The following is a 13,237-nucleotide window of genomic DNA, read 5'->3' on the forward strand; positions in this document are numbered from 1 at the left end:
CACACTTAATAGAGAGCAGCTCCAAGAGGGTCTTGTGAAGTCCTTGTGCAGTTGGTTGTGACCTCCGAGTGGCCTGTAGCTCCTCAAGGCGAGGCGAGAGGCGGGAACACACACTCCCCCGATTTTACACACACCACAAAAAGCCTGCCCTGCCTGCCAGACACAATCATGTGAAGACGGACACACACACACACGCACACACACACACACACACACACGCACACACACACACACGCACACACGCACACACACACACAGAAACTCACTCACACACACACACACGACCCGAAAGTCTTTATGTTCATGCTGCCTGGCACTGTAGAAACTTGGCAAAGCTAGGCATAAACAAGAACATAACTCAGACACTGACAGGTTTAACACAGTTTCACACACACACACACACACACACACACACACACACACACACACACACACACACACACACACACACACACACACACACACACAATGTGGAGAGCGTTGCATCGCCGTCTACGCCAGTCGAAAACAACACTCAGAGCAGTGAACTCAAATGAAGATACTCTTTTACAACAAACATTTTTTTACACCATACCTCTCATTAACTGGCCTGAAATGAGTTTCACTAAGTTTCAGAACCAAAACTGTGTTGCCATTAGAGAAGTGACTTATTTTACGGTCGTATTCAATTATATGTGAAGTTTTCAAGGTAAAGGATTCCCAGGCCAAGAAATAAGTGCCCCCGCTTTGGACCATCTACTCACTGTTCACCTTTTGTTCATCTCTGTGTGACAAGAGGTCATCTTGCACTTCGTCCCGCTCGGGGATTGAACCTGTGACCTCGTCAACTACAACGGTTCGGCAATGGGAGACACAGTACGATACCACTGGACCAAGAGACCAGTCTCCCAGCCCAATGGCATCTGTCCATCCCATTCTTTGCTTCTTTCTTTCTACTCCTTTCCTTGTTTCTTTTCCTTTCCTTCTTACTTTCCTTCCTTCTTCCCTTTCTTTTTTTCTTTCCATTTCCTTCTTTCTTTCTTTCCCTTTCTTTCTTTCTTTCTTTCTTTCTTTCTTTCTTTCTTTCTTTCTGTCTCCTTTTAAACTGGTAAATAAGCTCCTCCTGCTTCAGCCTGCTCTACTAACCGTCCATCTTCTCGTCTCCAGCGCCGGCCTCTTTGGTGTCCTTGACCTCTGCGGCGTCCTTGGCGACCTCCTTCTCCTTCTGGGCCTCGTTCTGCTCCCCATCTGGACCCACTACGCCAGACTCTTCTATCACACACACGGCGCGCACGCGCACACACACACACACACGCACACACACACAGGATGGGTAAACGGTTAGGGCATCAGATTTGTAGCCCCATAAGTTGCCGGTTCGAGTCCCGACCCGCCAGGTTAGTGGGGGCAGTAATTAACCAGTGCTCTACCCCATCCTCCTTTATGACTGAGGTACCCTGAGCATGGTACCGTTCCACCGCACTGTTGACTTTGGGAGCTTGACATTCTTTTAACATTTACAAGAAATGGAGCCATGCTATATCCTAAACATAGCCACATCGGCTAAAAGAAGTTATTTTAACATCAGGCGTGTAAATAATTCATGTATATGGCAGAAGGGGGTGGGGTGGGGTCAGCAAATGTCGCCCCAGTTTCACCATGACATACTTTTAGCGGGAACTGCTGCTTGCTGGACCTTCTCCACACGGTTGACTTTGGCCCCGTCCGCCCCCTTCGCAGCAGCCTTGACTGGGGGCAGGCCAGCCTCTTTGATCACGGGAAGCTTGTCCAGCTCTTTATGGACCACCACGGCTTCCAGAACCTTCTTCTTCTTCTGCCCTTCGCCACCACCGCCGACGGGGACGACGCGGGGAGCTGGCTTGTCCAGCACCTCATTGGGGTGTGCCCCGGCTGCCGTGTCTCCGGCCACCACCTCTGCTGCTCCTCCAACGCCAACAGCTGTAGAGTAGTAGAGCACAGTAGAGTCATAAATAGTCAAACTCTGCCCACCCAAAGCAAAGGAGCGTGCTCAAATTCTGTCTCCTAAGGGGGGACTCTTCACTTCTTTCTTCTCTGTCTACAGCTTTTGGTGGCAGCTTGGAGAAGATGTGCGCTACCACACTGCTAAGGGAACTCCATTCATTCTTGACCTTAATTCAGGCTCATGAGATTTCACTTTTATTGAATATGTGGGTATGTTAGAGCTGAATGAACACATTCGAATGCAAGATGAGGGTCGTAGGTTTTAAATGCAACATATTTCATGTTTTTATGTGCTTCGGAGGCTGATACATTTAGGTTTTTATAGGCTCAGGGCACCTTTTCCCAAAAAGGGCTTAGGCATTTTGTGAAGGTACCTTAGGCTTAAATGGGTTAAAATTAGCAGAGTTGTTTCACACCTGCTCCTGGTTTCAGCACTGCTGCTGCCCCGATGTTGTCCTCCCGATACGCCTCCTGCAGCTTGGCCTTCGCCTCCTCTTTCTTCTTCCTCGCCAGCTCCTCCTTCATCACCTCCTCCTTCCTGTCCTCCACCTTCCCAGCATCCTCCTCAACGGCGGCCCCTTCCTGCTCCTGGCCAGCTCCTGGCGCCTCTTCGTCCTCCTTCTCCGCCTCTTTCTGTTTCTCCTTCTCCTCCTCCTTGCGCTGCTTCTCCTTCTCCTTCTCCTCGTCCTCTGCCAGCTCCTCGCGGTTCTTCCGGGAGTCCACCATCACCTCGTCCTGGGGGATGGGGGGCTCATGGCGGTGGGCTTCGCCGTCAGGCACTGCTACACCTAACACAGGGACAACAGAGGGAGAGGGTTAGGGATACATTGGGGTGTGGTGTGTGTGTGGCGGTGGGCCTCGCTGTCAAGCACAGAGAGAGAGAGAGAGAGATGGAGAAAGGCAGGCAGACAGACAGACAGACAGACAGACAGACAGACAGACAGACAGACAGACAGACAGACAGACAGACAGACAGACAGACAGACAGACAGACAGAGAGAGAGCTGCATTCAGTGAGAATATTCTAATTGGAAAACAAACGACAAGAGGAGTGGATGCTTCCTTAAAAGGAGCAAAGCTCTTTGAAATGGACTTGTCAGAGCTAAATTGGGTGAGTTCAAGATGGCCCCCGGGTCCCCGGGTTAAAACACACAAAGACACAAATGTTATATTTGGGGAGCTTTTTTGGCCTGAACCTCCTGCCTTTCCTCCAAAATAGAATAGGCAGTCAACAAAACAGACTTCCTCCTCGCATGCAAGCTGGGAGTGAGAGAGCGAGAGAGAGCGAGAGAGCGAGAGAGAGCGAGAGAGAGCGAGAGAGAGTGAGAGAGAGCGAGAGAGCGCTAAAGAGAGCGCGAAAGAGAGAGAGAGGGGAGGAGAGGAAAGGACGTTCTGCCCTGGTGACTTCGGGCTGGCCCTCACCTCTGGCTATGGTGTGTGTGTGTGTGTGTGTGTGTGTGTGTGTGTGTGTGTGTGTGTGTGTGTGTGTGTGTGTGTGTGTGTGTGTGTGTGTGTGTGTGTGTGTGTACAGAAACTGAGCAGGGGAGACAAACGACCGGCCTCGCCCCCTTCTCCACCCCAGCACTATTTGAGGAAGTGGAGGGGGCAGCGGCACAGCATAACTTTAAAACACACACGGCCAGGCAGCCCATGCAAAAAATAGAGCAGCTATTTCAATGCAGCACCACTTTTGGAGCCCCATTACGTCAATGCAGAAACATCCCCATAGCACTGGGATATATCCTTTATCCTTTAAAACCACAATGAACCTGGTTATTGTCCTACTTAGTTTGTTCTATTAGGCCTATAGAGTTCTTCAGTAACGCGGAAGCATGTAGTAGATTGTAGTCTTTCATGTTAGCATTTAAGGACTTCCTGGTTCGTATCGGCTTCCGGCCTCCATTGGGAATGAATAGGGGCCAGTTTCAAATAAGCTCCGAGTGCAAGCACGCGCTTAGCGAACCCCCGCAAACTGTCGAGGGTGTTAAAAATAGGCTGTAGGTATGACATGGTTGATCATTTTGAGTCAAACTTCGACATAAATACGATGTTGCGTCCATATGCTAAACCCGGAAACTTTTGGCGACTACAGAAGCGGCGCCTGTATCTAACGTCATGTACGTGCGGAGGGTTGTACCCATGGCAACCAAAGGAAAGCATGTAGTTCGGAAGTTTTAATGATCAGAAAGGGGTTAGCAATATTGAATTATAATCGTCATGATTTAACATGTGAATACACCAACATGATGATACGATCCGTTCCACTAATGAGAAAGGGATGCGGGGACACGCTAATGTTCGTTGTTGGCGTGCAACTTATATTTTTGCCAAACCTGAATCTCTATGGCGTGTTGCAATGTAAAAAAATCGCCATAGAACCGGAAGTCCAAACGCCGCATACAAGTTGACGTCAACGCTGAAGAACTCTATATGAAGTTAGGTTTGTGTCTGTAGAAAAGGATGGCTAGTTGCCCCACCTTGAAGTCAAACCCAGACCTTCTGGGCTACCAAAGTGGGGCTCTGACCACTACACCAAAGGGCCAGGCTCGTTGGCGCGACAGTCGGAACACACCCACAACCATAGTGATTCCGGAGTCACCTCCGCGACTTTGAAGGGACTTATAAATAAAAACAGGGAAACATGGGTTAATAGTTACCAGAAATAATATTCACATATGGTTAATAAATGCATTTACTTTTCTTGTGAATCTCAAACTATAAGTGATCAATATTAGCAAATGGTGTCGGGGGTTTGGATTGTGGGTGGATGGGGGTCGCGAAAAAATACACTTAGGTCCAAAAGGGGATGCAGGTAGAAAAAAGTTTGGGAACCAAAGCTGTACAATAATTTGCAAGTTATAAATGTAGTGTTAATTATAGCAGAACATTTGACATTATGGATTTCATGGCTCTTTCATGATATTTACATCAACTGCTTGTACAGTTGGGTCTTAAAGCGTTTGTTTACTGATGTCTATGTGTTTGGTCTAATTGGTGCTGTACCACCATATTCTCAAAATCAAGCAATGGGGAAAAATGTTGTGTGGAGGGTGCTGTACTTGAGAAGGGAAATTGTTCACACCAGGTTATGGGTCAGGGCAATGGCTGATTAGTTTCGTTTTGGAGTGAGAAGGCATCACACTAGAAATACTTTGTGCTTTATTACATGGTAGAACCACAAGGTCTTCAGATTCTCAAACTACATATCAACCATTGAGGTCTTCAAATTCTCAAACTAGGTATCAACCATTTTCGTCTTCAGATTCTCAAACTACGCATCCACCATTGAGGTCTACAGCTTCTCGAACTACATATCAACCATTGAGGTCATCAGCTTCTCCACAAAACGTATTTCTGCCATGGAATAAAACAACAGCAAAATGTCGCTGCAAAAAGTGTGTGGACTCCTCCCTCTAAAACTAGAGGGTGCTTCACCCTCCCTTCTTCCATCTTGTTTATCTGGCGCCATGCGCTCCTAATGGACATTATTAAAGCCTTCGAAAGAAATTACAAGCTTCAGCAAAAGTCGTCCTTGCTACTTAGCTGCCGCAGTAAAGCAAGGAGAATTACGGCGATGCGGATGCACGCACTAAAACCGCTTAGAAGAAGTATTGGGACAAATTCTCATTTCCAGTTTTTTTTTTTTCTAATCCTCATTGGTCCCGTGGTGGCAATTAGCTGAAACCATCTCTGTTATTTTATATATTTTTGGGGCTTTTACATTATTATTATTGAGATAGGGCAGTGAGAGAGACAGGAAATGAGTGGGAGACGGATGTGAGATGGGGAAGGGTCAGGAAACAACCTCGGGGTCGGAATCAAACCCGGGTGCCCAGCGTGATGGTCCGGTGCACTCGCCCACTGAGCCACGTCGCCCCCGTAGCTGCTTGAATTTATGACCCCCGGCAGAAGATAATACACACCACGTCATGACTCGGCTAAAATTCACTTCCTGTTTCTGTTGCCGTTAGTTTCAAATGGTCTGGTTACAACTGAGATAATAAGGAGGGGAGGAGACGGTTTGTACGGGAGTTTCTTACGGAATCAGTATGACAAAACGTTTTAACCTGCAATCCAACGGCAACCACGCCCATCTAGGAGACTGGATGAAATGAATGAAGTTCAATGGTAAAGTCTCACCATATAGGAGACAGGAGTTTATCCCACTTGGCTGCATTGGTGACGCATGCTATGCTTAATCATACTTTACCATATTTAAAATCTTTTCGTTATAGTACCAAAAAAAATGGTGTCAAACAGTCATGAGGACAACTTTGGGCAAAGATGGTCTCATTCACCATTTCACAACAGTGGCTGCAAACATTTTCAACGTGGTAACCAAGACGAATCATTCTACTCGTGCAACCGAGTGGAATATATTCCGGTCTCTGAAATGGTCATGCCTTTTTCCCCCATTGAACTCCGTCCATTCTGAACGACCGCTAGTTTCCTAAAGGAGCATGACAGCTCATAGACAACTTAGAACCATATCATAATATTCTAGATTGCAGAATGATTCTTGAAGAAACTCCTCAGGATCAGTCTCCTCCTTATCCATAATCTCTGGTGACTTGCAAGAAACGTAGGAGTCGGGACATGATGGTCCGCATCGGTCTTAAGCTTTGTCCACAGATGATGCTACTCCATTCTCACCTATTCATGCAAAAATGTGTTTTTTTGTGATCAGTTTTTTTTATTCATTTTTAATGAACAGAAACTCGTGCTAAAGATTTTACTCTGAACTTTTGACATCATCGAGCAGAGAGTAACGCTGTACAGAATGTGGATGCAGCGGTGAGAGTAGAGGACAAGTTTTTAGGGGCACTGACCGCGACCTCAACTAAACCACATGGCAAACTGAAACATCTTCATTAAGAGCAGTGACCCCCACTAATTCGCTTCCAATGCCACTCCCAGGGAGCAGTAATGGGTTGGATGCCTTACTCAAGGGCACCCTGGCCTCACGGTGGAACAGCGGGACGATGGAGAACACCGATTCGCTGACTCACTCTCATTCCTGCTCCTTGCATCACACCCATTTTATTTTGCTGTCCAAACTGTAAATTCTACCTTCAAGCAATACCCGAGTTTGGAGAGGAATATTCCAGCCCACAACCTTGATCCAAACAGCTATGAATCAGCTGATCGTGATGACGACAAAGTCAGGACAGATCAGAACAGATCAACTACTCGATTGAGCGACCAGAGGTCAAAATAAAATGTATTTTTTAACCTATTTATGCCACATGCCAACATTGACCCTAGCGCCGGGAGCTGTTACGCAACTTTCAGGTTCATGTCATTTGAGGTGTTTTTATTAGATTGAAAGAAAGTTCTCATGTAAGATGAGGGTCTTAACTTTTAAATACCATTCATTTTATGTTTTTTGTGCTTCAGAGGCTGAGATATATAGGTTCAATAGGCTGACAGTACCTTCTCCCAAAAAATGGCTTAGTTGTTTGACAGGCATTTTTTGTATGCGTTTTAAGCATAAAAGGGATGATTTTCACTCAGGATTCAGCTGGGGACAAACAGATCTCTAACCAAAAGGGTGTTTCACTATTCACCACCACTCATTACTTTGAATCAAAAAGGTTGCAGGTTCAAATCCCATTTACAAAAGCAATGTTTCTAGGCTTTGCATACTACTGCACCCATGTCAGATATTTGCTTGTATGCCTGTGTAGAACCAGGTTCGAATCCAGTTTGGGTTTCTTCCCCCGTCTTAATCTCCAGCTCATTTCCTGTCTTCCCTCATGCCACGTCAAGTCAAGTGCTTTTATATGTCACATACATTTTGTATGTAGTGAAATGATGAAGGGGTAATCAGCTCTACATATAAGTAAGTAACTAAGTAAATAAGTAAGTAAGTAAGTAAAAGTAAAAACACAATATATAAAAATAAAAGCACAATCAATAAAGGCCCAAACTGAAAAAATGCATGCTTCAGGTTGGTAAAGAAACCATGTGCATCTTGAAAGAGGCAAATCAAAAGTTGTTATTCGTAATTATTGCCATACCAGCTTCAGGTCGATCCAGCTGCAGCTCTGCCCCCCCTTTCGGCTTAGCGTTGGGGGCCTCCACGGGACCCTTTATCTGGGGGGCCTCCCCTGGCTCCTGGGCCCCTGCGGCGGGCCGGGCGACTTCAGCGACAGCTGGTTTGGGGCGAATCTCCTCCACGGCGGGCTTCTTCACGGGCACCTTGGCTCTACCAGAGTCAGGCAGTTCGCCGGGGTTCAACACCACCGCTGGTTTACCTGCATGGAGAGAGAGAGAGAGAGAGAGAGAGAGAGAGAGAGAGAGAGAGAGAGAGAGAGAGAGAGAGAGAGAGAGAGAGAGAGAGAGAGAGATGAATACGGGAACTGATGTTAATAGCACATCCAGCCATCAGTGTTAAAAACGGAGACACGGAGAACAGTTAACCGGGGTTCAACAGCACGGCTGGTTTCCTGGATGGACCGAGTGATAAATACAGAGCTGATATCAACACCATATTAAAAGGCAATTCCTGTGAATTTCAATCTGTAGATATATTGTTCACGCTACCCTTGCCTTTTCAGTACCTGACGACGCAACAATTTTTTATTAAGCCCTTTCTGAGATCCTGGCCATTCTAATCGGGCAAATAAATATCATCCCAAAAGTTATTGTTGAGTTGTAAGTTGCCTCTTGATGTTGCATAACACTTGGGATGATATTTGGAGCATGAAGAGATGTTTCTGTTAAGGTACAGAAGTCAGAAGAAGTAAATATGGGGGCAGTTGTGGCTCAGTGGTTAGAGCACTGGGTTGGCAACCCAAGGGTTCCCGGTTCAATGCCTGACCGGACCACGGCTGAAGTGCCCTTGAGCAAGGCACCTAACCCCCACACTGCTCCCCGGGCGCCGCTCAGCAGGCAGCCCACTGCTACGGACTAGTGTGTGTACTTCAATGTGATTCACTAGTCCAAATGGGATAAAGTGCAGAGAAATAATTTCCCCTAGGGGACCAAAATTGGCTCCAATTGGCTCCAATTCGCTTCGTTTAAAAATTCTATAAGACAATATAATAATATGATAAGAAGAGAGTAAAAATCAAAAAGAAACACAGAGGCCAAACAGATGCAAGGCACTCACAGAGAGTCTTTCACAAACAGTAACACAGACAAGACACACAGACCCAGACAGACACATACTATGGAGAGGAAGCTTTCACCAATAGGGGGCATCAGGCGGCCAAAAAGCAGCTCGGCAGCTCAAGGGAGCGCACATCACGGGAACGTGCGGAGCAGAGAGGAGCGGAGCACAGAGAAGAGAGGAGTAAAACAGAGTGCCGAGAAGAGAAGAGAGGAACGGACAGACGAGAGAAGAGAGGAGAGTGGGGGGGGCACCCTAACTCTGCCGGCAGATAAGAGATTGATGTCCGGCACTTTCCATATAACCTTGTCTTTTGTCCTGGACAAAATAGCCACTGAATATTTACGATGACGATGCAACGCCTCTCGCTCCTCTCCTCTCCTCTCCTCTCCTCTCCACTTCATTCTGCTCCTCTCCTCTCTCCCGCCACGCCAGGTGTGTGACGAAGCACCACTGTATATGGATGTGCCTCTGTGTCTATGTGTGTGTGTGTGTGTGTGTGCGTGTGTGTGTTTACCCTGACATGGCTCGAGGCTAACCAAAGGTGCTCTCCATAATCTGCACTCTCCATCAGACACGGGCATCTGGCTTGCTATTGTGCCTGTGTGTGTGTGTGTGTGTGTGTGTGTGTGTGTGTGTGTGTGTGTGTGTGTGTGTGTGTGTGTGTGTGTGTGTGTGTGTGTGTGTGTGTTGCACTGGGGACGACCGAGATGCAGGAGGAGGAAGTCACCCTCATAATAACACACACACACCTACACCCTTCAACTAGGTCGAGCGGCACCAGAGGCCGGGACGGGCAGACACAAAACGAGCAGGTGAATGCTACTGCTGCTGCTGCTGCTGGTGGTGTTGCTACGCTGTTAAGAACAGGGGTACAGGTCCTACACTCTTGTAGGGGGTCTCTCTAAGGTTGTGTCCACGCGAACTCACTCTCTGGCTGTGTCTCAAATGCCGCACTTGTGCACTTCGGGCACTGTTTTTCAGTGCCTGGGGCGCTCACGATGAAAATTTAAGTTGGCCAGTGCACTAAAAGAGCCAGGATGATCCCCTAACAGTGGCAGAAAAATGCAGTGCTTGAATGATGGACACTGCATGCACTAAACGGCGGCCATGTTGACAATGACACAGAGGAAATGTGGCATTCAGTTCAGTAGAAGAGTTTGGTCAACAGTCTCCTAATTCTGTAAGTAATGTTGATGAGACACCGACCTTTTCATGCCAACCAAAGTATTGTATGTGTGATTGTTGTCCTTTGGGGTAAAGGACATGGAAATACAAGCACCAGACGCTGTGCATTGTAAACAGTAGCCAACTCGTATTTTGGCGAGCTAATGCCATGCTCAGCCGTCACTTCCAGCGATGGCACAGTGCTCAATTTTTTCCACGACACTATGCACTAAAGACCTCAGTGCACTGTGTGCACTGTGCACTTACTGTCAGTGCACTGACAAAAGTGTGTCATTTGAGACATAGCCTCTCTCTCTCTCTCTGTCTGTCTCTGTCTCTCTCTATCTGTCTGTGTCTGTCTGTCTGTCTGTGTCTGTCTCCTGACTCCTGCACATATCACGCATGTCTGTGGTTAGGAGATGTATCTGGCCCAGGCCTGTACCAGGTCTGTCCCATTGTCAGGCTCACGTCAAGAACTGAACCAATGGAGAGAGGTAGGTCTGCACACTGCATATGCACTACAATAATAAACTTCATTTCATTTAAACATACATTTCAATCATCCTGGATAAACAAAATGACACCATTGTCTGCCAACAACAAAAAGCTACTTTGTGTGTGCGCACCCACTGCCAAAAACAAAGAACAGAAACCATCATCGCCTGCTGAGCTGGTACACAGAGGTTGCTACGCCAACCCAAGGGGGGTCAGGAGTCCATGAGACGCAACGAAGGACACAAGGAACAAGCAAGGGCTCTGTGTCAAGACCACACTTTAAAACGTACACAATGCAGTCCCCAACCGGGATTTTAAGACAATACTTTGCACCACACTGCTGATGTGGGGGAAAAAATCAGAAAGTGCAACACCATTAGTTTTTTTAGCTGACCGAGAGAGAGAATACAAAAAGAAAAACTTAAAATGACACCCAGTGTACAACTTCATTGTCGCACATTTTCGGTCCTGGTTTTGCACTGAGGATGGTCTGAAGGCCCAAAAACGTACTCCATGACACTGACTAGCACTTTGTTGTTATTTCCCATGAATTCAAATTCTTTAATTTTGCATTGGCATGCGTAGTATTCCTTTTTGATTTAGGGTCTTCGATTACTTTTTGGACCCTTACACACCCCTCCAGGCTACAAACTGACAGGCGAGATACCCGCTTAGAAAATAATTCATACGTTCGCAACAAAAGCCTTCCCATCCACCTGAGCAGCAGAGTGGACTCTACCTGTGTGACTTGTATGGGCCATTGTCCCTAAGGTTATGAACAGAGCTACAGCACGGCCTGGCAAGCAAGGCTTCACACGTTATATATGGCAAATTTTACAACCTTCGCACTGCTTCCCTCCAGGCATAGGTACAGTGTGTGTGTGTGTGTGTGTGTGTGTGTGTGTGTGTGTGTGTGTGTGTGTGTGTGTGTGTGTGTGTGTGTGTGTGTGTGTGTGTGTGTGTGTGTGTGTGTAAAAACATTCCTTTCACCAGCTTGCAACGTTACCATCCATCACAGCACTCACTACTGCTCCTATTCACTCGTCACTCGTTTCTCTTCATTTTCCCCTTTCCCCCCTTTCTTTTCCCCATCTTTTTCACATCCGTCCATCTTACATGTGTGTAGTCTGCCCACTGTCTACTACCATGTCTGTCCTCTCTCTCTCTCTCTCCTTCTCTCTCTCTCACTCTCTCTCTCTCGGTGCGCGCACGTGTGTGTGTGTGTGTGTGTGTGTGTGTGTGTGTGTGTGTGTGTGTGTGTGTGTGTGTGTGTGTGTGTGTGTGTGTGTGTGTGTGTGTGTGTGTGTGTGTGTGTGTGTGTGTGTGTGTGTGTGTTGTAAACAGGAAACAGGTGTGGAAGTGGGCGTCCCTGGGTGATAAATGCCAGTATCAGTTGGACAACAGCAACGAGAGAAGGCGAGAGAGAGAGAAGGAGAGAGAAAAAGAAGACGACGAAGAAAAAAAAGAAGAAAGAGAAAAAAAGAAAAAGAAGTTGTAGTAGTCAAAAATGAGGTCGATGAAAGGGGGAAGAAGAGAGTGGTGAGACAGAAAGGGAAGGAAATGATAGAGATGACTGAAAGAGATGTAAATAGAAGATGGGAAAGGCAGACAGTCAAGAGTGATAAGCAGAGAGACAGAAGTGTGAGAAATGGCAGGAAACAGACGTATGGAGCGAGGTCGGGAGAGATAGGAGACCAGACTACAATGCAACACCACATTAGAAACTGCCACATCCTCCCATCAGCCAACACTATGCCACAAATACAGCATCAGCCATGTCAATTAGCCAGACAAATTACTAAACCAACCTGGCTGAAAACAAGAAAAGTCAACTTATATTTACTTTATTTATTTATTTACCAGGAAGATAATTTTGTGATAAAAACAAATGTCTTCTCCCAGGAAGTCCTGGCCAAGATAACAGCCAACGTGTAGACGCCTTTGCACTTTAACCTTTTCATGACTCGCACACCTACTCTAAACAGGACGACTGAAGTAAAATGTCCTAAATTCTGTGATAAGTTGTCATACCATAAACCCAGGCAACACCGGTTCGATTTCAACCTGAGGTCATCTTCTGATCCTTCCCAATCTCGCTCTACCAGTTATTTCCCGTCACAGCCACAAATGTCACAAAAGAGCTTGTCTAAAAAAAAGTCCAATGGTCATATAAAGAAAAAATATATGAAAAAAACGTTATTGATCATACAGAGGGAAAACGGAATACAAAAACATTACGATCAACTTTGAAAATATGCACAATACATCATGCTGTCTGGCACAGGAGTCCACCAGAGAGATGAACAGCAAGCAAAAAGAGCTTTTTTATTTTTCAATTGACAGTTTCACGCCAATATGAGTTGGCACTCCAGAGAGTGGTTCTTTCTAAAAGATAGCAAGTTTGATAGAATTCTGGCTGGAGAAAAGCCTGCTTCTTCGCTACTGTAACCCATACTATACGGACAGACAGCAGCCGTTGAAAGTGCTAAAGCGCTGCAG

At 46.5% G+C, this 13,237-nt stretch overlaps 1 protein-coding gene across 4 annotated transcripts in view; it reads right to left on the minus strand.

Moving 5' to 3' along the window:
• slc38a10 (solute carrier family 38 member 10) overlaps positions 1-13,237 on the minus strand; it is a 64,983-nt gene that overhangs the window by 18,387 nt on the left and 33,359 nt on the right. For all 4 annotated transcript variants that reach the window (XM_063221612.1, XM_063221611.1, XM_063221610.1 and 1 more), the window contains exons 13-16: positions 7,983-8,219; positions 2,379-2,750; positions 1,648-1,938; positions 1,126-1,251 (exon numbers count right to left, since the gene is read on the minus strand). In XM_063221612.1, the coding sequence (XP_063077682.1) occupies positions 1,126-1,251; positions 1,648-1,938; positions 2,379-2,750; positions 7,983-8,219 (1,026 nt within the window). The remainder of the gene's footprint in view (positions 1-1,125; positions 1,252-1,647; positions 1,939-2,378; positions 2,751-7,982; positions 8,220-13,237) is intronic.

The sequence above is a fragment of the Engraulis encrasicolus genome, chromosome 17 (genome assembly GCF_034702125.1).
Source record: "Engraulis encrasicolus isolate BLACKSEA-1 chromosome 17, IST_EnEncr_1.0, whole genome shotgun sequence".
NCBI classification, from domain to species: domain Eukaryota; kingdom Metazoa; phylum Chordata; class Actinopteri; order Clupeiformes; family Engraulidae; genus Engraulis; species Engraulis encrasicolus.